Source organism: Fulmarus glacialis, unplaced genomic scaffold (genome assembly GCF_000690835.1).
Source record: "Fulmarus glacialis isolate BGI_N327 unplaced genomic scaffold, ASM69083v1 scaffold3028, whole genome shotgun sequence".
Lineage (NCBI taxonomy): Eukaryota > Metazoa > Chordata > Aves > Procellariiformes > Procellariidae > Fulmarus > Fulmarus glacialis.
This window is the reverse complement of record NW_009228753.1, coordinates 16,993-44,922: the sequence shown is the minus strand read 5'-3', so window position 1 is coordinate 44,922 and position 27,930 is coordinate 16,993. Positions and strand designations below refer to the sequence as shown.

General features: G+C 35.9%; 1 protein-coding gene across 1 annotated transcript in view; it reads left to right on the top strand.

The window, feature by feature from the left end:
- Window positions 1-27,621, top strand: part of POLR3A (polymerase (RNA) III (DNA directed) polypeptide A, 155kDa) — a 36,743-nt gene extending 9,122 nt beyond the window's left edge. Inside the window, exons 12-30 of the mRNA XM_009583567.1 lie at window positions 702-829; window positions 2,322-2,460; window positions 4,473-4,637; window positions 4,927-5,099; window positions 6,307-6,418; window positions 7,536-7,654; window positions 8,912-9,049; window positions 10,724-10,894; window positions 11,753-11,866; window positions 16,673-16,759; window positions 16,844-16,926; window positions 19,206-19,376; window positions 19,987-20,080; window positions 20,191-20,283; window positions 20,732-20,896; window positions 21,584-21,748; window positions 22,072-22,203; window positions 23,573-23,705; window positions 27,454-27,621. Coding sequence (XP_009581862.1) covers window positions 702-829; window positions 2,322-2,460; window positions 4,473-4,637; window positions 4,927-5,099; window positions 6,307-6,418; window positions 7,536-7,654; window positions 8,912-9,049; window positions 10,724-10,894; window positions 11,753-11,866; window positions 16,673-16,759; window positions 16,844-16,926; window positions 19,206-19,376; window positions 19,987-20,080; window positions 20,191-20,283; window positions 20,732-20,896; window positions 21,584-21,748; window positions 22,072-22,203; window positions 23,573-23,705; window positions 27,454-27,602 — 2,531 coding nt within the window. The 3' untranslated portion in view covers window positions 27,603-27,621. The remainder of the gene's footprint in view (window positions 1-701; window positions 830-2,321; window positions 2,461-4,472; window positions 4,638-4,926; window positions 5,100-6,306; window positions 6,419-7,535; window positions 7,655-8,911; window positions 9,050-10,723; window positions 10,895-11,752; window positions 11,867-16,672; window positions 16,760-16,843; window positions 16,927-19,205; window positions 19,377-19,986; window positions 20,081-20,190; window positions 20,284-20,731; window positions 20,897-21,583; window positions 21,749-22,071; window positions 22,204-23,572; window positions 23,706-27,453) is intronic.
- The last annotated feature ends 309 nt before the right edge of the window (window positions 27,622-27,930 follow it).

Here is a 27,930-nt window from a genome sequence, read left to right as displayed (position 1 = left end):
TATAAGCTTATTTTAGAGCTGTGTCATTTAACAGTTGTTCCTTCAGAATCACTTCCCTCTTTTCCGGAGTTTTTCTATATTAATTAAAAAATTTTTCCTTTCCCAAGTCACAGTGACATTAGGAAAGTAAGGCCATTGTTAGTCTGAAATATAATGATGTCCTCAGAATCTCTTCTGATACTGTCTACCTTTGTAGATACAATTATTATTATCTTTGCTTATGTTTTGCAGTGTTTCTCTGGCGGAGAAAATGAATGTTTGGGATCTTTGTATGCGTTAAGTAGACAATGTAAACAGCTTATGATATGGTAGAGAAGTTGAGTTCATTAGTGAAAAATTAGTTTTAACCTACAGTAAGCACCTTGAAGTTTCCTTAATTCTTTGGGAAATGTCTAATGGATATAAGGAAGAAAGTGTACAAAAGTAAATGCCAAGGCCTTATTTTTACCTATGGGATAGAGTCTGAGAGGGAGGATAGATTATAGAAATGCACTGGTTTTAATTTTGAGAGATTTGGGTGTGGAGCAATTAAAAAAAAAAATTCTGGAAAGGATTTACAACTGAAGCTGTCTAAACTATTGTCATTTTGCATAGTAGATAGGTAACTAGTATCAGAATGAAATAATTGATACTGGATATGCAATAGCTTTTAAAGTTAATCTCCTTTTAGTCTGTCACACTAATAATTTTTTACTTTTTAGGTGCCTATCTTCTTACATTAAAAGATACCTTTTTTGATCGAGCCAAAGCCTGTCAAATTATTGCTTCTATCCTGGTTGGCAAGGATGAAAAGATTAAAGTTCGTCTTCCACCTCCAGCAATTCTGAAGGTGTGTCAAATTATTTTTATAATGTTACTAAGACTTTCTCTGTGTCTTCTTGGCCTATGCTGATGTTCTCAGCAGAGACAGTTCTTGTTTTCTCTGATGTTAGTTTTGCATGAGATTTTGTATTTGTAAAGTGCAAGGATCAGATTTCAGGGTTAAAGCTATGTGGAAGTTGTTTGATGGTTCCTGATGCTGAACAGTCAACCCTGGATGGTGCAATCCAGATGCAGGGTTCCTTCAGGGTTCAAACACAGCTGTGCTACTATCCTGCTACTGTGAGGCAGACCACTTGGCTATTGATAGTAAGTAGAAGATACATTGTTCTTAGTTCTCGCTGTCACTGGCTGTGCAGAGTAATATGGGGCGGAGTGGAGAAACTATGTTATTCCTTGGGTGCCCTCAAGTAATGTCCTGAAATGCTCAACGGTTCTAGGTTTCAATATCCCAAATTTAGGAGATGTTAAACCTGGGAAATAGTATGCTTTAGTTGATAACCTAGCAATGTGTTAAACAGGATGAGTGCTATGTGATTTTTTTGTTTGTTTGCTTTGTTTTTTGTTTGGGGGTTGGTGGTGTTTATTGTTACATCATGTACACAAAATATTTATTATGAAGGGCAGAGTATTTGTATATTTGTCACAAACTTTGAAGAGAGCTATTGTACAATTTACTAGATTAGGGTCTGTTAAGCCTTCATTCACATACATTTAAGGGTGTCTGTATTTGATTAATTTTGTATTTGAGGCAAACAGTATTGTTTGAAGAGAGTTTGGTACATTTTCAAATTTGTTAAATACTCACTAAGTATTGGTGTATACTTTTTTTTTAATACCCTTTATTTAATTTCAAAACAATAAGTGTAATATTAGGGAAATCCAGAAAGTGAAATTGAAATACCAATGTATAATACAAATTTAAAACAAGGTCAGAGCATTTATGGGCAGTATCTAATGTGAATTTTATAAATTTGTATGAACTTTTGCAAATAGCTAAGAGCAGTGATTCTTTGACTGCTTCTGTCACTCGAAATAGATAATTTCAGTGCTAGGTGTGACAGTTACTTTCATTTAATTACAGCTGAGGGGAGTACATAATTATATGAATCTTTAACCTCCTAAAAATTTAAACCAAAGGCACTCTCTAAAGAAGGAATTATAAATATTGCAACCTCTTTGGGAAATGAAATGGCAGCAGCATCTTTTTCTAATCAGAAAGGGAAACATGACAGTAAGAGGGTGCAATAGAGCATGTTTCTCTAAATGCCTGCACGTACCCTTATGTAAAGGATAACCATTCAGCAGTCAGAGTTTTTACATCTATAGAAGTGCATAATACTTCCTATTCAAAGGAATGCTACTACGCACTTCTACAAGTATAGTTCAGTATAAAAAGGTTCTGTATAGAAAACAATTTTACCATTAAATTCTTCCTTGCTGTTTTACTGTAGTTGTAGCATAAACTCTAATCCTAATTCTTGTCCTTTTGTTTGTCTAAGCCTGTAACACTCTGGACAGGAAAACAGGTTTTCAGCCTCATTCTCAAACCCAGTGATGATTGTCCTGTAAAAGCCAATCTGCGAACCAAGGGCAAACAGTATTGTGGCAAAGGGGAAGACCTGTGTTACAATGATTCTTGTGAGTGACACTTCTAAACCTGTGTTTTGGAAGTCTTTAAAGAAATTGTAGCTATTGTTTTGTTGCATTTGTTGCTGTTGAGCTCACTATAGGAGTTAAAGCACTACTTCACATAAGTATTCTTGAAATGAAAAATAGAATTATGCAGTTTTTCTCAAAAGTTGAAGTCATGCTGAACACCAAAGAAAAGACGTAAGTGGTTTTTTGTAATAAAATTTCTTTTGTATGATGCTAGGCTTGTCGTGATACTAATGTAGTATTTGAAGGTGAGAGAGAGATAAAAGCAAAGAAGCTTAGGCAGTGGTTGTGCAGAGGGCAAATGGAAACATTTAATATCTTAAGTGGGGGTAGTGATAGAGGGATTAGAAGTCAAACAGTGAGAGGAGTTAGGATATGTAGGGAAGATAAGAATTCCTAGGATATCAAACCATCCGTATCCTTCCAGTTAGGGAAGTCAGAGTGGCAGATGGAATGCAAAGCATCAGGGTTGAAGGGGCTGTAGGACATGAGCAAGGCTTTGCTTGTTATTAATTTAACATTGATGTGGTAACATCTGAAAAAGAACTTGAGCAGGCAGGATTAGCTTGGCTCCTTGCTGCTCAGAACCGTGAGTTAAGGAACCTAGGGAGGAACCACTGACTTAAAGTAATTCTGTCATGTAATGTTGACATGATAAAGAATTTACCAATTAGGACTTGAAGCCACTCTACACCAGACTGAGCGGTTCCTTTAAAAGATAGGACCACTCTGTGGTTATGAAGTTGGTTAGAAACATGGTGGCACAATTTTTTTCAGCTTTTAACAAATGTGAGGTGAAAGGCAACAAAGCAATCCTGTTCACACTTGTGTGAACATAGGACATCTTCTTTGCTCCACAGTCTTTTCATTTTAGGAAGTATGGAAGAATTTCCATTTTCTGAGTTCGACAGTAGCAGATAATGCGGAAGACTTTTGGATTTCATTGGTGGCTCTGTTCAGTTCTCTGAAAAAATTTTGTTTCTGAAGCAACACTAATTCTCTTCAGAAAGTTCTCTGCAAATTCTCCAAAGTCTCAAGAAATCCTGGTATCACACTTTGATTATATAATAAGTAATAGAGCAGTGACTTCTGGTTTAAGAAGATTATTACCTAAATTCACATTGAAAATATTGAGCATAGAGTACAGTGTGCAAACATATACAGCATTCTGCATAAGATGATTTAAATTGGATCCATCTACATATGCCAGTTCTTCTTTGAAAGATGCATAATGAAGTTGAGGATGAACATATATTGTAGTGCTCTCATAGAAAATATGTCTAAAGTTCATGTACAGAAAATACTTTTTAATTGCTTAAAGGCTAAAGCTTATAAGGAAGATCCAGTGCCTGAAATGGAAGGTTCCTGATGAAGCAAAAGGAAGTCATCTAAAAGAGGAAGTGTGTATAGGCCTACAGGCAAGACAGCCTGATATACTTGTATTTGTATCTTTATGATATACTTGTATTTAGAGACATCTGAGTCCAGTGTGTCTTTTAAATTTAAGCAGTGCAGTGAGGTGATTGAGTTGAACTGAATATCAGAGTCTTTGAATAAGAGAACTGTAACTTCACTTTTGAAATTTTGTTGCTCTACTTTATAAATATTCAAATAACTTTGGTTTATTATGCATGATTAAGGACTTTATTTCTGGACAGATAAGATTGATTGAAGACTCTATTCTGATTAATGAAGTGAAGTTTATTTTTAGATTTTTAACAAAAAGGATTATACACAATTCTTAAATTGGATACAGTTGCCTTTCTAAGGTGGAAGGGAAATAAATTTTAACTTAGGTTGGTAAGGTCAGGTTGTAGGCTGTTCCCCTTACATACTTACTCATGCACTTCTACAGGTACGTTAAATGTATGTCTTTGGGTTTTGTTCTTCTCATGAATAGAGCTTTTATTTAAAAACCTACTCCATAATTGATTACTAGAGTTTAGGCAATATTTTAGAAAAATGATGAATTCTTTTTGCCTTTTCATTTCTAGATGTCACAATTCAAAACAGTGAGTTAATGAGTGGCAGTATGGACAAAGGAACCTTAGGGTCAGGATCCAAGAACAACATTTTCTACATCTTGCTCAGAGACTGGGGACAGGTAGAAGCTGCAGATGCCATGTCACGACTAGCCAGACTTGCTCCTGTCTATCTTTGTAAGTAACGGGGGAAGTACATTTCCTTCTAAAAGAGTATCTTAAAGCAGAAATACAGAGCAATCAATCAAGAATTTTGCTTCAAATACGATGTGCTATATTTAAAAAAATAATCTAGTTGCAAAGCTGACAGAAACAGTGAAACAACAGATTGTGCTTATGATGGTCACGTGATAAGAGGAGAAAATAAAGTTCCCAATGATAATATTTCCTGGTTTTAATTTGTTTTCTCTATATGAGATTGAGCTATCAATATAATTTTTTTTTTTTTTTTTTTTTTAAATAATAGCTAATCGTGGCTTTTCAATTGGAATTGGTGATGTAACTCCTGGGCAGGGCCTGCTAAAAGCTAAGTATGAGCTCCTGAATGCTGGCTATAAGAAATGTGATGAGTATATTGAAGCTCTGAACACTGGCAAGCTACAGCAGCAGCCTGGTTGTACTGCAGAAGAGACACTAGAGGTAAAATTTTTAATTTAAATCACTATGTATTTAGAGTAGAGACTTCATGAATATATTTACGTAGATTGTGAAGTCCAAAATTGTCTTCTGAAGCCTAAAAATATGAGCAGATAGGGTCCCTCGGTATGCAACTAGCTGAGTCTATCTAGGCTGAACATTTAGATGCTTGTATGCTTCTAAAAATATTAGCTAAATACTAAACAGCTGAGATCCTTCCTCCCTCCCTTCCTCCTGGCTGGATGTATTGGGGTGACATATAAGAGGATAAAATTACACAGGTAATTGGAACGGGGTTAATTACATTTATCAATATTTGCTAAGTTAATAAAGAACAGTAACAGCAAAGGACCTAATCCAAAAAGCAAAACATTTATGTAGTTACAGTTCTGTTTATACGCAAGTGTTTTCTTGCCCCTTGTTAGGGCAAAAGTTAAGTGGACTTTGGTTATGCTGGGTTTTTTCTTTTTTCTGTAGAAATTTTGATGAAGAGCAATGAATGTTGCCCAAAAGTTTATGGACAGGGACTTAATGAAGTCAGCTGAAGAACACTCTTTTAATTGTCTTTAATGGTTTTATACATTTGCCTTCTTGGCTAGTCAATGTCTAGTTTTTACCTTTAAAGAAAGTCGAAAGAAAAAAAAAAACCACCAACAAAAAAACAACCAGAAAACCGCACCCAATGATTAAGTACTACCACAGTTGTCCAGTTTGAAATGGCACTCTGGCTGAAAGAAGTGTCTTGCAGTCTTTTCCACTCTTCCTCTTTTCAGACACCTGTGTATATCCTAGAATGTTTTTTTGATACATTTGTTATGTTCTTAACAATTGGGGATATCAGCATTGTACTCTCTGAAAGCAGTCCACAATTTTTTTTTTTTTTTTTTGTGATAGTCTTTCATGTAGTGCAGTGAGACATAGAGCTTAGTTCAATGCTCAGTTTAGCTTAAGCTGGTGCTGCTGACAAAAGAGGTTGTCATGTCCCTGGCTACCCGTGTCTTATCCCAACAAAGATTTTTTGTGCAGCAAACTGGAAAGTTATGCAAGTTAAAAGTTAAACTTGTTTTACCCAAATCAACGTCTAGGTTTCTTTCTCTTTATTGTATTTTGAATTCCCTTTGACTACTGAAGGTATAGCCGCAAGTGATAGAGTACTGTTTGTGTATGATATTTTTAACGAATGCTGAACCTCTGAAATCTTGGATTTCAGGCCTTAATCCTTAAAGAACTCTCTGTTATCAGAGATCATGCTGGCAGTGCCTGTCTCAGAGAACTGGACAAGAGCAACAGTCCCCTTATCATGGCTCTTTGTGGTTCTAAAGGTAGGGACAGCTAAACTTTGGAAGTAGATTGCTCACTCCATCACTGTTCTCAGAATTACTTGTTCTGTCTTCACAGCTTGTTTTATACAGTCAGTTGTTCAAGTATTAAATTCATGTTGTGTAGATTTGAAGTGACTATTCTCAGTAAGTACAGGCTGGGTACAGTTATTAAAATCAAGCTGATGTGCTAGTTTTTGTATTTTTAAACTTTTAGTACAAGTTGAAAAACATCCTATTGGAACTTTAAATGTTCTTAAGACTTGAATTAATTCATCAGTAAAAAATTTTCAGTTGCATTTCTGACTTTAAGTATCTATATCACATACAAAAATCAACTGGAAATTATATATTAAGAATTGGAACTAATATTTCAGCCGTCTTCACTGCTTTGTTTCTGAACAACCACATGTATAGTAAATACTTGTTTTATACTCAAATTCTTGTCTGAGCTTTCCTTTGTTTCTTATGAGAATTTGAAGAAATCACTTACCCCTTTGCCTTTATTTATATGTCTCTAATAAATTGTGGAAAGCCTCAGGGTGACATTTTGTATTTCTAAAGAAATACTGAAATCTAAGAAGAAGGATATATAAAGTGTATAATTGGGAGGGGGCATTGTTTGCAAACATGTTCAGCAAATAAAACTTCTGAGTTAATGACTTAATTCTCTGGGACATAATTTGTTCTAGGAATCTTGGTAGACACTCAACCCTTCATGAAAAATATTGTTAAAATATGTTTATTGAAGAAATTGTTAAGCAAAATATGTAGGTTAGGATCATGGGTTGTATAAAACACAATCCATAATAAAAAAACAGGATAATACAAGGACTGTAGTCCAATAGTAGTGGCATGAATGTCTATGACCCAAAGAAAAGAATTTTAAAAGGAGTTGTTAGCTATATCATAGAATAACTTAGTTGTTAGTCTCTGCATAAATACTGAAATGAACAGGACAAGTAACAGAAAAGCTTCTTTAACTGTTTCAATTCTAAGTGCATTTGTGAAGAATTATGAAGCTAAATAATAGATCTTCATAGAAGTGAAGATAGCGCATCAGAGGAGCAGTGATATCCCTCACTTCTGAGATTTTTTTTTTTTTTTCCTTTCTTTTCAGGTTCCTTCATTAATATATCCCAGATGATTGCTTGTGTAGGTCAGCAGGCTATCAGTGGGTCCCGAGTTCCTGATGGTTTTGAGAACAGATCCTTGCCTCACTTTGAGAAGCATTCTAAGGTAATTCTGTATGTTTACAATAAACTGTAAGGAAAGGTGAAACGAGTTGCTTTAAACCATTTTAGGAAGGACACATGATAGGATGTGTTGTCATGACATGGTGAAGGAAAAGGATCACATATGGTGAATGTAAAATGTTTTGAATGTGATTTGGGAGTTAACAGTAATGTTGTGAATTGCCGTAGGATGTCTAGTTAGCTTGAATTGCTAAGCCTTGCTTAGACCTTTCTAATTTAGTAAAATTTTCTTTTTCACAAGGATAGATATCATGGGCTACTCTGAACGTTCCGTGTTTGAGTTCTGTTCACATGAAGCAATAAGGGAGTCTCATGGACTTGTTAATACAATTCAGTGAGATTTTCTTTTTTTTTTTTAAATGGTTATCTGAAATCTAATGATCAGTAGAGAAGGCTCTAGGTACGAGCCATCAATCTTGTTAGTGTGTTAGTCAGATAACTCAACTGTCAGATGGTATCCATGACACTTGCATTTGTCACTAACTGTCCAAATTTCAACTTCTGAGTTCTGTAAGCTAAAATCTTTTCTTTTCTGAATAAATTAAAGAAGAAAAAATACTTCATGGATTAGATGAGAAGGTAAAAATTGAATTTGAACTCTAGCTTTTTACTGATTCAGAAAGCGCTACCTGTTAAATAACAACAAAAAGTGATCTTCTAAGATGAACCCTTTTGTAGCCTATCCATTGTTCTTTGTGATCATGGAGGCCATTTGGTGTTGTTTGACTTGAAGGGATGCCTGCATAAAGTTCATTGGCAAGGACTCTTTTCCGAGGTGAGAGCAAACCATTTGAAAGAATTAGTTACGTACATACCTCCAGTCATATTTTTTCTGGATTCCTTAGTCTTCAGCACTGCAAATGCCTTTGCTATACTATTGCAAAATGAACGTTCTTATAGCCTTTTCAATTTTTGCAACTTTAAGGGAGGCTGAAGTGTTAGAAGTTGGTGTAGTGTTTGCAAGGAATGGCTAGAAGCATGACAAGGCTTGTAGGAGGAGGAAGAAAGTCTATTAGATTAGTTTGGAAGAACTAGGCAAGGGTTTTGAAGCCTTTATTCAGATCTAAAATACAAACATTGAACTTCAAAGCTATATGCAGCTGAGACGATTGTTCTGTGTTTGTGTATGTATTGGCTAACTATCTGAAAGAATTTAGATGACATAAAATGTGTTTTTCTGTAACATGCATACAAAATGTACATTGCATTTTAACCATTTTTTCCCCACTCTTCTCTGTAGCTCCCAGCAGCAAAAGGCTTTGTTGCAAATAGTTTCTATTCTGGGTTGACTCCCACTGAATTTTTTTTTCATACAATGGCTGGTCGTGAAGGTCTGGTTGACACAGCTGTAAAAACAGCTGAAACTGGATATATGCAGGTAACTGTCAGTGGAGTGGGGTTTTTATCAGTCTTGCAAAAGGAGGATATTTCTTATGTGCATGTTGAGGTGAGGGGTGGGGGAGAAGTGCATACATTATGGGTGTGTGTGTTTGTTTTTAATGTAACAGAGAGTAATTTATACTGTGAAATACATAACTTTGCTCTATTCTCCAGTAGACATGAGGTTTGTAAACCAGATCTCACTTCAGGCAATGGTACAGTAACATGCTTATATTAAACTGTTTCCTCTTGAATATGGGTGATAAAAGCCCTTGTTCTAGGGAATTACTGAGAACTACTTTCTATGTAGTGTGTGTTCCTAAAACCCCTGTGAATGATGGAAGTTTTGTCCATACATTATAACATAGATTTGAGTTGTGAGTGCTTTTTCAGATAGGGTATTTCGACAATGAGAAACAGAAAACACAAATCCTTGGTTTGGGTGGTTTAAAAAAAGATTGTCTGGTTGACAGAAATATGGCTAAAGTTCCCTTTTAGTATCTCTCCTCTTTAGGTAACAGGCACCTTGGCCATACAGACTTGGACTTAAAGTTCTGTAAGGTGTTAGTGTCTTCGGCCATATCTCCTGTGAAAATAAATGTCCCTCCAACAAAGCTTCTTGCTATTATGAGCAGTCTTAAGACTTCAATGGAAATATTTAAGTGGTATTTTAAGTATAGTCCTCTTCCCAGTGCAACAGGCAGTAGAAAAGCCAAGATAATTTGGGGCTGGGGACACGTTCAGAGATATGCAAGTAACTCTACAAAGACTGAAATCAATTCCTTTTGAGGTGGGTGACTAATTAGACCATTTGTCTCCCAAACTAATGGAATAATGTTTGCATGCGTGTAAGTATATACAAATATATATAAATAAAATAAGCAACCTGCAAAATACTTTTCCTCATCAGCTTTCACTCTACATGAATAAATTGTAGCACTTGGACTTTGGAATTAAAAAAAAAAAAAAATCTTAATGTTAATTTCATCTTACCTTTTTCCTCCTCAGTGAAAAAAAAAAATACCAATTTATATTCTTTAGTGAGCTAATTTACTTTCATAGAACAATGAAATCCATCTTTCAAGTACAAACATTTTTCACCACTAATGCTTCATAGCATGCTGTCTTTTTGGGAGGCGGAGGAAGGAAGATGGTAGTAAAGGGATTTCCCAATACAAGGAATTAATGTAAGAGAAGTAGTTAACACTGGTAGAAAAATAGCACCTACTGGCTTTGACAGATGAGCTGTTTGTTTTTTGTCAGTGAAAATAATCGTTCACTGGTTTTGCTTCCATACGGAAAAAGTGTTGTATCCCTTGAGAAATAAACCTGATGGGAAGAATACAAATATTCTGTCAAAAAAAGCCCGGATTCCTCAGACTATAACAGATTCTTGCAGCTTAGTGTTAGCTTTCTTATATGATGGAATTTCTAAATGTGGAGAATTGTCTTGTTGCTTTAAATTTTGTTATTGTTGGCTTTCATGTTCTGGGCAATGCACAGTAAAGCCCTAAGGATAATGTATGACTTAAAATAGGTTTTCATGCCTGCTAGTCACTGTGTCAGATTTATTTCCTGAATCCAGTTTCTATACTTTTTGTAATCCCAATTAATAGCTATTTTTAAAAAGATCCCATTTACTTTCCTTGCACTTTTTTTTTTTTTCCTTCAGAGGCGACTGGTAAAATCACTTGAAGATCTTTGCTCACAGTATGATTTGACAGTCAGAAGTTCTACTGGTGACATTATACAGTTTATTTATGGAGGAGATGGCTTGGATCCTGCAGCCATGGAAGGGAAGGATGAACCACTGGAATTCAAGCGAGTTTTAGACAATATCAGGGTAAGGATTACTGAAATCTTTGTTGGCAGTGTAAAAAGACTATGAAGCATGTAAGAGGAAGTAGCAAATTATGGGGAGAATTGAAGATGAAATATTTATTTTTAAATTGCCTTTTTGAGTGGTCCTGGTCAGTCTTTCAGCATGTGTATACTAGGAGTTACAGGTTTGTTGTTTTTTTTTTTTACATTAGAACAGAGCAACTAGGACCAAACTGTGTATAAGCTGTGAAAACCAGAATTTCCTTCTGTGCTTAGACATAATTCTAGGGCCTAATATCCAACTCACTAGATAAATTACTACTGGCTTAGTTGGGTACTAGATTGGACTTACATTACACAAAGTAATTCCTTATTAAATCAAGACATGCATATTCTTTGTGTTGAACTGCTTCTTAAGTCAGAGGCCTGATGTGTTGTTGAAGAACTCTGGACATATTGTGATGTTTGAAGAATGGTATTGTTTGGTTTTGTGTTTGTGGTTTGTTTATTTGTTGGTTGTTCTCCCCCCCACCCTCCAACAAAGATAAAAGCCTTTTGCTGAAATGACTGTTCAGATTTCTGTAATGTGAGTGTAATAAATTGATAGAATTAGGAATATGTGTGTGTATACCTTCAGATTTACATAAGTAAGTAGAAGTGTATGTGGAATTTCTCTTCACAATAGTCTGGTATTATATTGTAAAAAAAACCAAAACAAAAAAAACCCCAAACAAACAAAAAAAAGGCGAACAAAAAAAAGCAAAACCACCAAAACTAAAGAATGCTGTTAATCAATTTTATATAATCTATATTCTGTGTCTTTACAATGAAGTTTCTGTGCATATGTTTTATGTGAAGAAGTAATTTCTTTCCTTTTAAGGCTGTATATCCATGCCGAAGTGAACCAGCCCTTAGTAAAAATGAATTGGTGTTAACGTCTGAGTCCATCATGAAGAAGAATGAATTTCTTTGCTGCCGAGACAGTTTTCTGCAGGTAATTATCTCACTTCCTTATCACATTGTGATTAACTTTTTCTTATAAATCAAGGAAATTAAATAAAATGGTCTTACCAATCTGAAGGAGCAACAGCTGAATTTTATGTGTTAGTAGCAGGAGTAGTAGTTTGTTCAGTAATATATTTCTGTACATTTAGGGGGCGGGGAGATAGGACTAATAATTTTAGTTCTTATTATGGTAGTTGTTCACATTTACCACAGGAACATTAGAAATGAGAGAAAAATCTAGTGATTTTTGAGTAGAAGTGCTGCTGATCTGAGATACCTTGCTGGAACTTCTCTCCATAGCAAGATGGCACAGTACTTATGTGCTTCCCCTGGGACATCAGAAATGAAATAATACTTATTGACGCTATGTAAGAAACCAATAGGACTGAGTCTCATACTCCGTTGTTATGCGTATGTTTTGATATTACCAGCTTTCTGAATAACTGTTTTTACTCATTTGCTCGTTTTTCTGTAATAGAAATACCAGCTATACACTTACACCTATTTACCTTGCTTTCTTATGACACTAACCCAGCAAAAAACTTCTGTCATATGAAGTGCTTTGCTGGACAGGGCTTATCTTCTGGGGAGTACTTACCTGTCTTTTAAGGATGAGTGAATGTTCACATGACTGCTTGCACTTTGAATTGTAAAAGTCAATTTGTTTGAAAGAGCATTAAGCAATTTTAATATTTATGAGAGCACCCACACTTAAGGCTACTTTGGGAGACAGTGATAAAAACTGTAGAGTTAACCTGCCTGTGGACACGTAAAGCTGTTACGTTGATGAACCTTCTGATTACTGGCAGTGATGAGAACAACGTGAATTTAGTGACCTGCTTTTGAAGGGTTACTTTTTAATAGATCAGAATGCTTCAGAGCAGAAGGTGACAAAACTAGTAAGCAGTTGTTTATAAACTTGATTTGCAATTCCGTTGCTAGAGCAGAGTTCAAAAAATAATTATATCCATACTTGAAATATGCTGTGATCTAAACTGCATCTCTGAAGGAAAAAAAAAATGCAATATACTAATATCAAAGTTTGGAGATGAAACTGTTCTTTGAGATGTACATCTTTTTAATCATATCAGGAAAATCTAAATAATTGCTATTAATTTCAGAAGCACAGATATGGCTACATCACCTTAATGGTAATTAGTTTAAGTAAGATTTTCAAGTTTTAGATACTGTTACATTTTCTTCTTTCCTTTTCTTTTTTTTTCTGTTCATCCTTGAAGACATTAACTGAGACAGGTTATGAAAAATATTATGAGGTAATTGTAGCATGTGTGTGCACTGTGTGAGCATTAATGTTAGTGCTTTTTAGCTGAAGATGTGTGTATAGTGCTAAAGTAACTGATTAGCATATATACATTACTGCTTGTTAAATTATAATGTAGGCGTTCATCACAATAATTTACCCAATTCCTTTTTAATGGTGAAAACCATGACACATGAATTAATCCCCATGGTGAAATTTGAGGGTTTTGAGGATTTGAGGAAGCTTTCTTTTAGTACATGACTTCCCTTTCTAAATCTCATTCTTGCAACCTTTAGGGATATTAGCATGTCTTTCTGATGTTTTCCTATCCCTCGCTCCACTTTTCTCTTCCAGAACAGAGCTATTTCTTACCACGGTTGTTTTACCAGGAGGTTCCTATAATGGGCTTATCCACTCTTGTCCAGAAAACAGTATGTCTAAGTAGCCTTTTTCGAACAGACTAGCGTTCATTCTGCCTGCACTCTGCCCTCACTGGAGGGAATTCAACTCATGAAAAAGCAGATTGTTGGCTGGCACAGTTTCAATTGTGTTAATATTTTAACGTATTTGAGTGTATTAAGATAGAGGTGAAAGGAAATTTTTGCTTTCTTCTTATTGAAATTGGGAAAATCTTTACAAACCCTCCCAGTTAAAAAAAATAAAAATTCAATCATTTTTCTGTGGGGTTTTTTTTTGGTTTTTTTTTTTAGGGGGGGGGGATGATAGAATATGAGTACTGGGGAGTGTGATGCAAGCATGGAAAAGGCTGATCACACAGCCAGTCAGCACTGGCACATGTAGGGCTGACCTAATGGGTCTGCCTGGACTTGAATGGATTATTGCTGAATCTTGTGGGATTGTCTGTTCCACTCCGTGGGCTTCTTAACTGTGAGGATTCTATTAGCAGTGCTTCACGTATATAAATGATCCCACTGGCTTAAGTGCTGGGAAATGTGATGCAAACACCTGGGTGACTAGGCTGTATACCCTGGACTGCTATTTTGAGTAAACATCGGCTCTGTAGGAGGTGACAAGGCCCATGTTGAGCTAGAGCTTACTGAGTCAGTTTGGTGCCTTTTTGTTAAACAGGTCCAGACTAAAAGACTTTATAGGTTTAGACGATGTGAAAGAACCGATGGTTTCTCGAGCTTGCTGTGGAAGTTACATAGCTGTGCTCATAGAGGACAGTGTTGCACTGAAGATAAGTCCATAGAGACAGACATGCTCGGCAAAGAGTGAGCTACATTTTCTTTCTATTTGTAGCATAAATCAATAGCTTGGATAAACTGTGAACAGATAATTGAAAGCTGAGAGGAATAGGTAATTTCCTCTTTCAGTTCTTGTGCATGAATAAAAGTTTTGACAATGAAAAATAAATGTCTTCAGAGATTTATTTCTCACCTTTTTTGGCTCTAGTATATGGAAATAATGTATCATTTGAGTACCTTATTTTTACAATTCAGAATTATATATAACAATTGATTTAGTATGTTGGAGATTTTTTTTTTTTTAAAAAGTATTTTGGAACTCAGGGACTGTCAAAGAGGAAAAGTTGACAATAAATAGTTTGCTGTAATGCTATTTGCAGTCATATGCTGGTTTGGTCTTAAGTCTGCCCTATTGTGGACTTTCTCCATATGACCACATGACCAATTTTTCAGCCAGTATGACAACTTCTTTTGAGGAGTTGGTGGTGGTGTGGTTATTATTATGGTCCCCTGGTTTTATATGAGTTTGTGAAAATTTAAAAGACCTTAGTCTTCGGTGTTCTGGAGGCAGCAGTTAGTGTTACACCTTCTGCCTTCTTCCCATTCCACTCCTCCCTTCCTGCCCCTCCACAAAAGAAGCATCTTTCAAGATAGAATTATTTTTGAAGTCTCTCCTTAGTGTTTTTTTTCCTCTAGATCAAATGTTCTGGATGATCTTCTGCAAGTCCTGCAATATTCCTTTTTTTTGTATGCACCCGTAGTAAAAAGATTAATTTTTCTAATACCACATAATTACTTAACACTTATTTTAGGAAATACATCAAATTTCGATTTTATGCAAAGATTTCAGGGTCAAAAACCTTTAAAATGGTGAAGTGTTTCATTAGTGAATTAATATGACTTACTGCAGGGCAAAAGGGGCAGAAATGTATGAATGCATCCTGTTGTCATCCAAGTGGGGAAACAACTTGAAGCATCCATTCCAGCAGCACACTTCTGTTGTCGGTTCTTTCATTTGAACTTTGTTCTAGTATTCACAGAAAATAATGTACTGTCTGAAAATACCTTGAATACCAGTAAGAATGTTGTTATTTTGAGAATCTGAGGATTCTGTTAGGATGTAATAGAAGTGTTTTGATAATGATTTATGAATTCAGTTGTAAAAAAAAAAAAAAAAAAAAAAAAAAAAAAGGCAGTCACTCAAATATTTACTCGATTTTGCAAGTACTTTGCAATGCCTGGCTACTACAGTGGTTGGAAGGAGTCAGTACTGAGTGGAGAAGAGGTGATAATATGTAATCGTCATCCTGGTTGTCAGGCAGGACTAATGGTATGGAAAGGGTTTAAAAGGGCTCTAAAAATCAAACTATTCACTTCTCCACGGAGGCTTAAATCATTGTTGAAGTAGATGGGAAGGATTTCCTCTTGCTTTTTGGTTTTTTTTGGTTTTTTTGGTTTTTTTGATAACCCTGTGTTATGATAATGACTTGCACTGAGTCCACTTCTATGGAAGAGTTTAATCGTAGACCTCATATTTCATGACTTCTAGTGTACATATCTATATCCAAAGCATAATGCCTGAATGATAGAAATGTTGGATATTTTTCTAACAGTATTGTTTCAATTTATGTTCCAGTAAAGAACTACTAGAACTGCTAGAACTACTTTTTCGTAAACCTGATAAGAGAGTGAAAGGCTTATGTACTACTACATAATTATCTGCAAGCCCTCTCCACAGCATTGAGAAGTTATTTGAACTATGTTAGGTAGAGACTGACGCATATATATAAATTTTGAGGGTTTTTCCCCCCAAATAAAGTACATCTTGAATCTCTGAAATCTATCCAGCAGCTGTCCTTTATATACTTCCTCTCTTGCCACAGTCTTTCCACTTTGACTTATTTTGATTACTGAGAAATAAGTGAGAAGGTGTTTGTGTCAGTATACTCAGAAAATAAGAATTTTGAGATTTTTTTTTTTTTTTTAACGGTAGGATCAGTTTCAGTAGCTGGTGGGTAGGAGGGAAGGATCAACCAAAATCAAATCTCTTAAGTTTTCAGTGTGTGCTCAGGAAGGATGCTTTTATTCAGCGTGGACCATATTCCTCATGTACTGCTACTAATTTGTGGTTACACAAGAGTGAATCTGGTTTGCTAAATTCTAGTGTATGTGCGTGTCTAAGTTTTGATGTTCTTCTCTTCATATTGTGCATTGCTTATTTATTATTGTAAACATTCCATTTGGAGCTCTAAGCAAATAACTTGCTGCTGAAGACTTCAATATGAAGACCATGTCTTTGCTTACTGTTGTTTTAATGTAATTTCAGGAAATTAAAAAATTCATCAAAGGTGTTTCAGAGAAGATAAAAAAAACTAGGGACAAATATGGCATTAATGACAATGGCACAACAGAGGTAAATAGTTTCAAGGGAGTAATTATGTAGTTATTTTAAATCTTCATAGCTATTGCTTTTCTAACTGTTCTATTCTCTTTTCAGCCACGAGTTTTATATCAATTGGATAGGATTACTCCAACACAACTAGAGAAGTTTCTAGAGACTTGTAGGGACAAATACATGAGGTAAGTGTGTAGCCTGTTATTTTCTCAATTTATTCCCCCCCCAGTTTAGTGTTTGTTGCTTTGTTTGCAATCTAGGAGTGTATTTTGCTATTTTTACTGTATAAATGTTGGTTCTGTTGTGAATGCAGTACAAAAAAAAGAATAAGAAACAGTTGGCCCCAATGATACAAACATTGCAAGACAATGGTAGAATGCCAAAAAAAAAAAAGCCATCTACAGGTGGGTTTGTTAAGGCAGAGTTGAGTCTTGTACGACAGTTCTAGAGGTCTGACAGAGCTGAGGTTTTTACATTTCTGTCTCGAGTCATAATCAGATTCTTTCATTAGAAGACTCTTTACTAATTTGTTTGGTTTCCTTTTACATTGTAGAAAAAATGCTTTATATTTCATTTTACATTTCTTGAATATGCGAAGCTATCTGCTTGTGTTCAGGCACCTTTCTTCTGAAATAGTAGTAATCATACCAGCAAACACAGTTTTCTTCTATAGCTACTTACTACTTATATCCACAGATTGTGTTCTGACAGCAGATTCTGGTAAAAGCCAGAAGTGATAGGATTCAGAGTGAGAGAGGATATTGTTTAAACACTAACATTTTTACACCCACTGGCAGACGTGTTCCCTTCCTCCCCCTCTTGCAGGAGATTGTTCCAAACCTCCAGAGTCCATGCAAAATAACGTTTGAATAGATCAGTTCCAAATCCATATGAATCTTGATGGTTATTCTTGATATACACAGTCTGTGAAGAGTTATGTCGCACTTTGTGCTAACGTTCTTAAATCTGTTATGCACTTGTAGGAGCTTTTTGTTTGTTATTCTTGGTCTCTAACAAGATAGTGATAGTGTGGATGTTTTCATCTCTTTCTCCATTGAGAGTTGTTTCATTTACTTAGACTCCTTGGATTTGTTCATTGGCATGCAGCCACTGGTGACGTCTGCTTTGTGGCCTCATGTTCACCTGCATCAATTGTTTACTAATATTTTTTCTTTTTCTAGAAAATTCATGTATATGTTAACTTCTTCATGTATATGATTAACATAACTCTTCATGTATATGATTAACATAACTATTTTAAAGCAATTACCAGTTTCCTGCTTTCAGTTATTGGGATTACTTGCTTATGTTTGTCTTAAGTGTTCTTAAATGGGAATTGCCTATTTTACTGTAATAAGTTGTTTTAGCATATATTATGCTGATCTGACAACTGAAAGATGGTATCCTTGGAAAGGATCTAATTGCTGTGATGGTTGTTTTGTTTTATAGACTATAGTCATTTTACCAGGAGAAATCTCTCAGCTGATATTTCAGCAATTTTTGGGTAGATATGACATGGATGTAAAGAGATCTCCAAATAATAGTGAAAACAATAACCTCTACTTAAATAATTCTGTTTTACAGTCACCCAGAATTAATTCCTTTAGATGTTACAAGCTAAATCACTATTAGACAACAGTTTTACTTGGTAAGAGTTCATCAAAGAAAATGCAAGAAGGCTGCTACAAGTTAGATTGATTTAGAAAGTGGTATTGTGCCTTAAGTTCAGAGGTTATGTTCGCTCTAGAAAAGCAGATCACATTGCACTCTGTGCAAGCTTAAGAATGCTAACTGCAGGATCTGAACAAAATTGTAGTGGAGAATGTAAACCACCCCTCACATCTCATTTTGAGATTGCATATTGTAGAGTAGTGGTCTTCATTTTTTTTGTCCTGTAAGGACAACCAGTTCTCAAAGTACATAAATTTTAGAAAGGGACAAATGTGGGAATGAGCCCATTACATGCATAACTTAAAGGGAAAGTAGGTTATCAGTATAGGGCTTTTGAATAAGAAGAAAACAAGAATGCATTAATACCTGGATTTTGCTCTGATTAAAAATTAGTCTGCATAATAATTTCTTAAAGAAGACTTAATAAAGGTCTTTCATGCTTAAGCATATAAAGGGGAGTTTTGGAAATGTTAGCATATGGGATTTCCCTTGAATGGGGAATCCTGAATCTACTGCTTGATGCTTAGGAGGAGGAGAAGCGTTTTGGTTTTCGTTGTGGATGTTGTACTGTAGAATGCCTGTATGACAGGGCATCTTCTTGCCTTGCATGAGATCAGTCTTGAGTACTGGTGACCTTTTAACCTCTCTCCTGTTTGTTTATTAAAAAAAAAAAATTAACAAACTTCTCATACATCTACCAGAATAGTTTCTGTCTTTGCTTGCTTACGATTTTATGCCTTATTGAGTTCTATGTCTCTTTCTGTATTTTTTAATGAGAAAATTTCTGTATCAGGGCACAGATGGAGCCTGGTTCTGCAGTAGGAGCTCTTTGTGCACAGAGTATTGGTGAGCCTGGCACACAGATGACTCTGAAGACTTTCCATTTTGCTGGCGTTGCTTCAATGAACATTACTTTGGGTGTGCCAAGAATCAAAGAAATCATTAATGCTTCAAAGGCTATTAGGTAGTAACATGGGTTTGGTTTGGGTTTTTTTCTGTTTGCCTAGGTGAAACCTGATAGATAAATTTGCAATATGCGATAGCATTTCCCTGTTCTCAGTAATATACTAGACAACATTGAATGCATGGAATACCCAAACAAGAAAAATCTAATGTCTGTCCAACTAAGTGATACTTAGGGCCAGAGAAGAGACAAGTTTTATTTTTCTGAAAATCAAATGAGGTAAAGTGGTTACTTATTAAGTTTAATATTCCATTAGGTGTCTCTTAGATATTGTGAAACTTTCTGGTGTTTAGCAGTAGTTGAAGCATGCCTATTCCTAGGTATCCATGAAGGCATACTTAAATAATACTAGAATAGTGTACACCACGAAAATAGTCACTAGTTGTTGTGTTATAATCTCTTGTGTGTTTGCTTGTTTTTACCAGCCTGAAGTACATGAACAATAATTTTCTTAAATGTACCTGAGGAAGCTGAAGGTCTCTTTATCTTACTAAATACTACTCTAGATATGAGATAGGTTCCATAAGGCAAGCTGTAATTCAAATTGCCATCTGTAATCTAGCTGAGCAATTTCCTAACTGGTTTTTTTTTGTGTGTTTATTCTTTGTAGCACCCCTATTATAACAGCGCAGTTGGACAAAGATGATGATCCTGATTTTGCCCGTCTGGTTAAAGGAAGAATTGAGAAAACTTTATTAGGAGAGGTAGGAAAAATTGTATTATTGCTAATGCTTTAAATGTAAACACTAGCCAATTGCTGTGGGGCATTTTAACCATTTTCATATGTTAACTATTTCATCCTTATCTCTTAAAGATTTCAGAATATATTGAGGAAGTGTTTCTTCCAGATGATTGTTTCATCCTAGTGAAGCTGTCTTTAGAGCGCATTAGACTACTGAGATTAGAGGTGAGTTGTTCAGTTCTTATGCAGAATATGCCTTGGATAAGTTCCAAAGGGTCTCTTAATCCTGCCTCAGAAGCAGAAATGAGACCAGTGGAAGTTAAAAAAAGAAAGTGAACGAAGGATGTCCTGTGGCAACATTACATCTGGATTTTTTTTCCCTTTTTTTTCCTTGTAAAGTGGATATTTTTTCCTTTATTTGGAAATGAGAGAACATACATTCATTTCCTGGTGTCTTGCTAAATACTAATGGACATTTCTGTCCATTAGTTAACATACAGGCCAGTACGTCAGCACAGAATAGTATTTCATGCAATGTATAAGAGTAGCAATTTTGGGGTTTTTTTCTACGTTCTGCTTTGTTATATTATGCTGAAAGACTGCTGCATGTATTTGAGCAGATTTATATATTAAGAGAGATACCCTGATGTTTGCTGGCTGACTTTTGCCGCAGGTGAATGCAGAGACTGTGCGCTACTCTATTTGCATATCTAAACTCAGAGTAAAGCCTGGGGATGTTGCTGTCCATGGAGAAGCAGTTGTCTGTGTGACCCCTCGTGAAAATAGCAAGAGTTCAATGTATTATGTATTGCAGTCCCTGAAGGAAGAACTACCAAAGGTAAAAACAAAGGCTGTCTCGTGCTTTTGTGGGAGGTAATCGGTAATAATAGTTTGGAGTTCTATGGTGGGAAGACAGTCTATGTCTTGTCAGTATTGACAATGAAGATAGGCTGAGTCCATAACTCTTAGATTGCGATGCTACTGCTTTACAGCTGAAACTAAGCCGCTGATACTAATCTTTCTAAATAAAATTGAAGCCTCGATACTTTCCTTACAACATTTACTGAAGCATTCTGAGTGCAGCATTTGTATGAAATAGTTATATCTTCTTCCAGCTGCATCTAGAATTGAACCACATGATGGTATCTGGCATTTTTGCAGCTTTCTGTGAGGAGACTGTCTACTTCAGATTTTAAAAATAGTGATAAGTGAACCTTATTATTGACAGGATGCCCATTCATTTGTGTGGACCTACCACCATTCAGAGACCTAGGTCTGAGTGTGAGGATATCTGGCATAAAACATAAAATGTAGGTAGTGGGTAAGGTTTATAGTGCAGTGTGAATGTCACATTTGCACTAGTGCATTTAAGAGCAGGAAATCTTATTTCATATGTATTTCAATTGAACATTTACTCCGAAGACTGGAGCTTCTAAATAGGTTTGAATGCTGATAAGGGTTACCCTTTTACACTGCATTACTGTACACATCAATGTTACTAGTTTTTTTTTTTTGTTTTGTGGAGGTTGTAGTACAAGGTATACCAGAGGTTTCCCGGGCTGTCATACATATTGATGAACAAAGTGGAAAGGAAAAATATAAACTTCTAGTTGAAGGTGATAATCTGCGAGCTGTTATGGCTACTCACGGAGTGAAAGGAACAAAAACGTCCTCTAACAATACTTACGAGGTAATGTTCAAATGGGTACTGTGGGTTTTTCCCCATAGCATCTTTATTACAAGTGCTTGTTTGTGCTCAGATGCAGCAGTTGATATCTAATCAAGCCTGATTTCACTAATAGTTGTCAGAATGCATTAACACAAGAGAATAATTCGACTGGCAGCACTGTTCACTTCAAAGAAGCTTTTTCTATAAATATTTTTAAACCAGAGAAATGCAGAAGGGTAGTAATGGAAATGGAGTATTATCTGACATCAGATGGTATTTGTTCCAGGAATATACTTGCTCCAAGCATTTGGTTCTTCCTTAATCTAACCTAATCTCTTGTGTAGGTAGAGAAGACACTAGGAATTGAAGCTGCTCGGACGACCATTATCAATGAGATTCAGTATACAATGGTGAACCATGGTATGAGCATTGACAGGAGACATGTTATGTTGCTGTCTGATCTAATGACTTACAAGGTTTGTACTATGCTTTTTCTAAATGTTACATTGGCCTGTTTATACAAATTAATTTTACCATGTTTGAGAAGGATGAATGAGCTAGGGAGATGGAAATTATTATAGGTTTAAAGAATTTTAAGTTGTACTGACCAAATACTGTTGTTTGTATATCAGACAAAATGCTTAATTAATCTAGTTCTTGGGCATAGGGGGGAGAAGGTCTATTTTGACTGAAAACAAGTTGATAATAATGAGTAGGGAATGATAATTTCGTATTGGAAATAGGAATCCTAAAAATTGTGGTATGAAAATCAACTGTTTGGGTAACCATGCATGCAATTTAAGGCTTGCTGTACAGAAAACCACATGGGGTGTGGTTCATAGCAGCTGCACTGTATATGAGAGTCAAAGGATACAGACATTACAAATAGAATCAGATTACATGTAGAGTATGAACAGTCTTCCAGAACTTGTTAGCAGAAAATCGTATCTGTTCTTTATTGGTTGACTTTCTTTCACATCCAATATGTTTTTTAGGTTTGAGTACACTTAGTGAAGTAAGATTTTCCACTTTGCCTGCCAGAGTGCAAGGGTTTAATTTGGCTAAAATGGATGAAGGAGTTCTGACTTCTCCCAAAACTGTAGGGCTTTGTTGTACTGAGCTGCAGCAGTCCCCAGGGCTGGCCGTGTGGAACTGCAACACAATAGTGGAAAAGGGCATCAGAGTGCAGTGTTTTACACTTGTTGGGCTCCTAGCATGCATTCTTTTGTCTGTACTTCTGACTTGTGCTTCTGTGCACAGTCTGTTATAATCAGGTTGTTCGTTAGAAACAGAGGCATAAATAAATTAGTTTAAAAAGCTAATTACTTTTTTTCTGGAGAGTAAAAAAAATGAAGATTTAACATCTTCTGTAATCTCCTGGCAGCTGAAGTCAGATTTATCAGTAGACAATAGGCAGTAGCTTCAGCATAGTGCTCTCAGGCCCCGCTAAAGTTTGTAGCTCAGCAACTGGTTTATAATTGTGTGGTTTTTTCTCATGGCCATGTTTCTTTCAATCTTTCCAATATTTTGCTTTTAAAAAAAAAAAAAAAAAAAAAATCTATTAACCATTTATAACAGTTTCTCTTGTCGTCGAAACCAGGACAGTTGTGTATGAATAATCACTTCTGGTTTATTTAAGTATTGGTTACTACCAAACTAATACCAAACTATCAGGACGTTTAACTGTGAAGCAGCATATTATGACAATGCTATATTGTCCATAGTAACCTTTTTACTTACTACTTGTTTCATGTGTATTTCTGTTGTTCACCTGAATTTAGCAAACATAACTGACCTCCAGCCACTATTGTGATAGTCTTTCTTTGGGTTTTTCCACCAATCAAGGGTGAAGTGCTGGGCATTACTAGGTTTGGACTGGCAAAAATGAAGGAAAGTGTGTTGATGCTGGCTTCTTTTGAAAAGACTGCAGACCATCTCTTTGATGCTGCCTACTTTGGACAGAAGGATTCTGTTTGTGGTAGGTATTGCAAATTCTGTTGCAGTTTGTGGTCCTTACCCAGCATCTGTAAACCTCTTCAAAGCATTGGATTTTTGTCCTTGTAAGCTTTCTGTTCAGCTTACATGTCAAAAACTTCAGGTCTGAGGCTGATCCATACTTCTTGATCCTAGAAGTTTCGTGGTTGTTTCTCTACTTCTAATCTCAGTCAGAGATCTTGAAGTCAGTTGGACATTTGTTGTATGTTTCTTAAAGTAGACTTTTAGTAATTTGATTTTACTTCTCACCACATAGCACAGTGAAATACCAGGAAATTTGTCCCGCTATCAGTTGTTCTGTTTTTTTCAATCATGCAAGTTTGTGTATCTTCAACACCTAAAGCTGATTAAGGAATCTAGTACCCCATTCAGTATTTAGGTTTTGTTTTCATTCCTACTAAGAAGTAGGAAGACATACGTGTTTCAGGTAGCGTAGGTGAATATCATACTGTGCATAATGATTGCTTATGTGATTTGTCAATTGTATCTAGAAATAAATAGAAAGGCAAAGTTCTTGACTTCTTCAGTTAGTTCTGATTTAAATAGATAAAAATTGTGTTTGTGTTTTTTCTAAATCAGAAGCCTTGTTTATCAGTACTCCATTCATTAAGAAACAGAGAAGATCCCTGTCCTGAGAAATTTCTTTTTAAATGTATCTGTTCCTCAGTTTTAAAGTTAAGTTCATTAACATCCACTCAATCATCTTCTCTTCATCTACTGAATTGATGAAAGAATCTGATAAGAGTCTAAAACCACATGTATACATGCACACAAGTGCATGCATGCATACATACATACAGCCAAACAGAAAATTCAAATAGATGAGTTTTGTCATTCTGTTTGTCTCTAAACTTTGCATTTCTGCCATGTACTCTAATATTTGGAATTGAAATTATTCTTCTTTTTTTGAACTCCTTTGCCCCCGTTCCTCCCAGATTTCATTCTCCTTTAAGCTACATGCATTTTGGAATGATTTGTTAAAAAGTCTCTATCTAGTAGGTTAAACAGAGAAGAGGAGAAGTCAAGCAGGTTTCACCCTCTTCATCATCTGTTTATGTAAGGCCTACCACCCTGGAGCTGTAACTGCTCATTTGGAGTTTCTGGGTGCTAATGAAGTATAAAAATATTAAGGTATTTTGTTAAGGCTTACTAGTTTGTGTGTATTTCTAGGTGGCCTTAAAGTGTAATTGATTTCAAACAGTGCTTTGTGGACAGTGTATTTTCTGAATTGCTGGAATCTGTTAGAAACCTTTGTATTGCTAGTTCGTATTTTAAGAACTCTGCCACTTTCTGGCTGTCCAGCATTCATGTGAGTAGGATTTTTCTTATTTTATTTAATTATTATTTGCCCATGATTACAAAGATCCTATGGGAGACTGATTCCATCCTGGACAGTAAGGAGAAGAAAATGTTTTCTCAAAGTCCCCTCTAAGCTGGTAATATCTTGTTTTGAATAAAGTGGAAACCAAAGATCTTTTCATGTTGCCTTCTATATAAATGTGTTAGTTCAAATAAGGAAATGGAATGGACAAAACAGAAAATGGTTGTCTGTCTTCCAAAACTGAAGAGATGATACTGGCTTGCTTGTATGAAAAAGTGCTGTGCAGCTGCCTGACCTGGCCATCACTAGTTATCTCTCTGAATTGCTATGAAAAGACTTACGCACTCATGGTTTTGCAACTCCAGAGCAGGAAAAAATTATAAACGTTCCCAAGAAAAATGATTATGTACCCAAAATCAACTATCGGTGCTGAACTGAACAGCACCTCAAATCAGTGCTTCTCCTGAATGTGTGCATGTAGTTTTAGACCATGTGGCCTTTGAATCCCTTTTGTCTTGTAAGATTTTCCCCCCTGAGAAAATGGGGAACAACTGATTCCTGCTTTACCTACATAAAGACAAGCATTTTCTTTTGAGAATAGCTGATGCCACCTTTCAGTGGGCAGAGTGGGTTGAAACTAGAGTGGAGGAATACATCCAGTTCCAGCAACATCCACTGGGCGCTGGAAGCAGGATCAGCGGGAAGTGCTACTATCTGCAAGCCATTGCTTAGAGATACAGTCTCTTTACCTTTCTGTCCCCTTCCCAAAGAGTAGCCAACAGCACTCTTGTTTCTAACTTAAGAGTGGGAACTAAGAGCTACAGATCACTGCTGTGACATTCATTTATGAGGAGGTGATCTGGAAGGGAAGTGTAAAAAAAAAAAAATAAACTCTGCAATAAGAGCAGTATGACTGGCTTCATCTCTAGCTTCTTCCAGCTGAAAGTGAGAGCAGCAGTTCATGGCTGTCAGCCAGACGCTTAGATCTGCAATAGATTATAACTGGTGGTGTTGCAAGACGTTGCACTGGAGGAGTCTTGGATGGTCATTAGAGCAGCACGTGCTGTACTGGCAGTTCTGCCGTCAACAACATCATTATCTTCACCCGCCTGATATGATTGTCATTGGCCTCTAGTATACATTAGTCTGAGAAGATATATTACATACACTTAGTTATTAAAGCGGCATGTTCTGTCTGAACATTTCCTGCTATACATAACTGCTGTCAGATGCTGCAAACTATTACTTTGTCCACGAGGCAAAAGGGAGGTGGGGAGGAAGGGCTTCTGGTTGTATACATGGAAGTATTGCAAGGGAAGAAGAATTCCCAAAATCTAAATGCAGTTTCCACGGTTCAGTGATTGGCTCAGGTTGAAAGGTTATTGTGCAAAACCAGGTAAGTTTTATTCTGCTAGGTGTTAGAAAGGTATTTCCTTTATCCATTGTAACCTGCATGCTGTAGAGGCTGTACAAAGTAGTGGGCCTAAATATATACTAACTCCTAAGCATTCTATTTTGCACAAGATTTTTAAGTGCATAATGTTGGAAAATATGTAGTAGAAATGCAGCAATGGTCCAAGAGAAAAAATACAGAATCTTCATTCATATACATTTAAATTACCAATCAAGTCTTGCCAGAATTTTAAGCAAATTTATTTTCATCCTTTGTGTATTCAAAGGTACAGCTTTTTATTGTTATTTTCTTAAACATTTATTTGAAGGACAATATTCTTATACTCCTGAGAATGTGCGAAAAGTGTCATTTGGATCGTAACAGTATGCAGAGGAAAAAAACACTGGTATCTGATAGCTTGCTTTTAACGTGGAACGTTCTTTGGAAAAGTTGTATACATCAGTAGATCTGGAATATGCATGTGTCAGCACATTGCTGTGAAAATGTTATAGCTATCAAAAATAGTTGGGACAGACTAAATCTTCAAAACAAGGACTTTTTGAATCGTGAAAATGCAAAAAGTGGTATAGCTAAAGTAGTGGTATACCTCTTTCACTGGGAATTTGCAGGGGTTTCAAGGGAACTTGGTCAGATTTGGCTGAAGTCTTAGCACTGAGTCAGAGAATGAACACGAAATAACTTTGCCTTGCATCTTCTGCTATTGGCACTGAGTGGAAAGTGTTTTCTCCAAAAACAAACCTTCTGAAGCTCTTTCATTGCTAGAGAAGGTGTTTAGGTTAGATTGAATTTTTTCTGTCTAGAATTTAAATAACACAGATTAAATAACATACTGATCTGATGACCATAACATTTAACTTTACCTAGTGAAGGGACCATGGTCTTTACATATGAGTTTCAAGGAGATTTGATAGGCAACGCATACAGAATGGGCAAATGAAAATAGTTTTGTAAATCCTTACTCTTCAGATGTTCAACATGTTTGGTTTTTTTTCCTAGGTGTTTCTGAGTGCATCATCATGGGAATTCCGATGAATATTGGAACAGGACTTTTTAAACTGTTGCACAAAGCAGACAAAGAATCAACCCCTCCTAGGAGGCCTCTGATATTTGATAATAATGAATTTCATATTCCCATTGTTACATAGCACTTGGACATAATACAAGATAGCAAAACAAGAAATGGCAAGAAAACATCATTTAAATTAAGAAATGTGTATTATCAGTTCTGTGTGTCTCTAACTGTGAATGGTAAGTGAAATACTATCAAAAGAATTGCCCAATTGCTTACCACCTGTTGTTAGTACAGACCCTGAAAGGAGAGGCTTCTCTGCACCAGAGAGTGGAAATAAACTTAAAGTGGATTTCAGCTGATAAAATTTTCTTTTTCATGTGCTAGAATTAGATCTTTGTGTTAATGTTAATGGGTGGAAGTTGTTATTAACTCAGTATTAGACACATGTATTCAGATTTGAT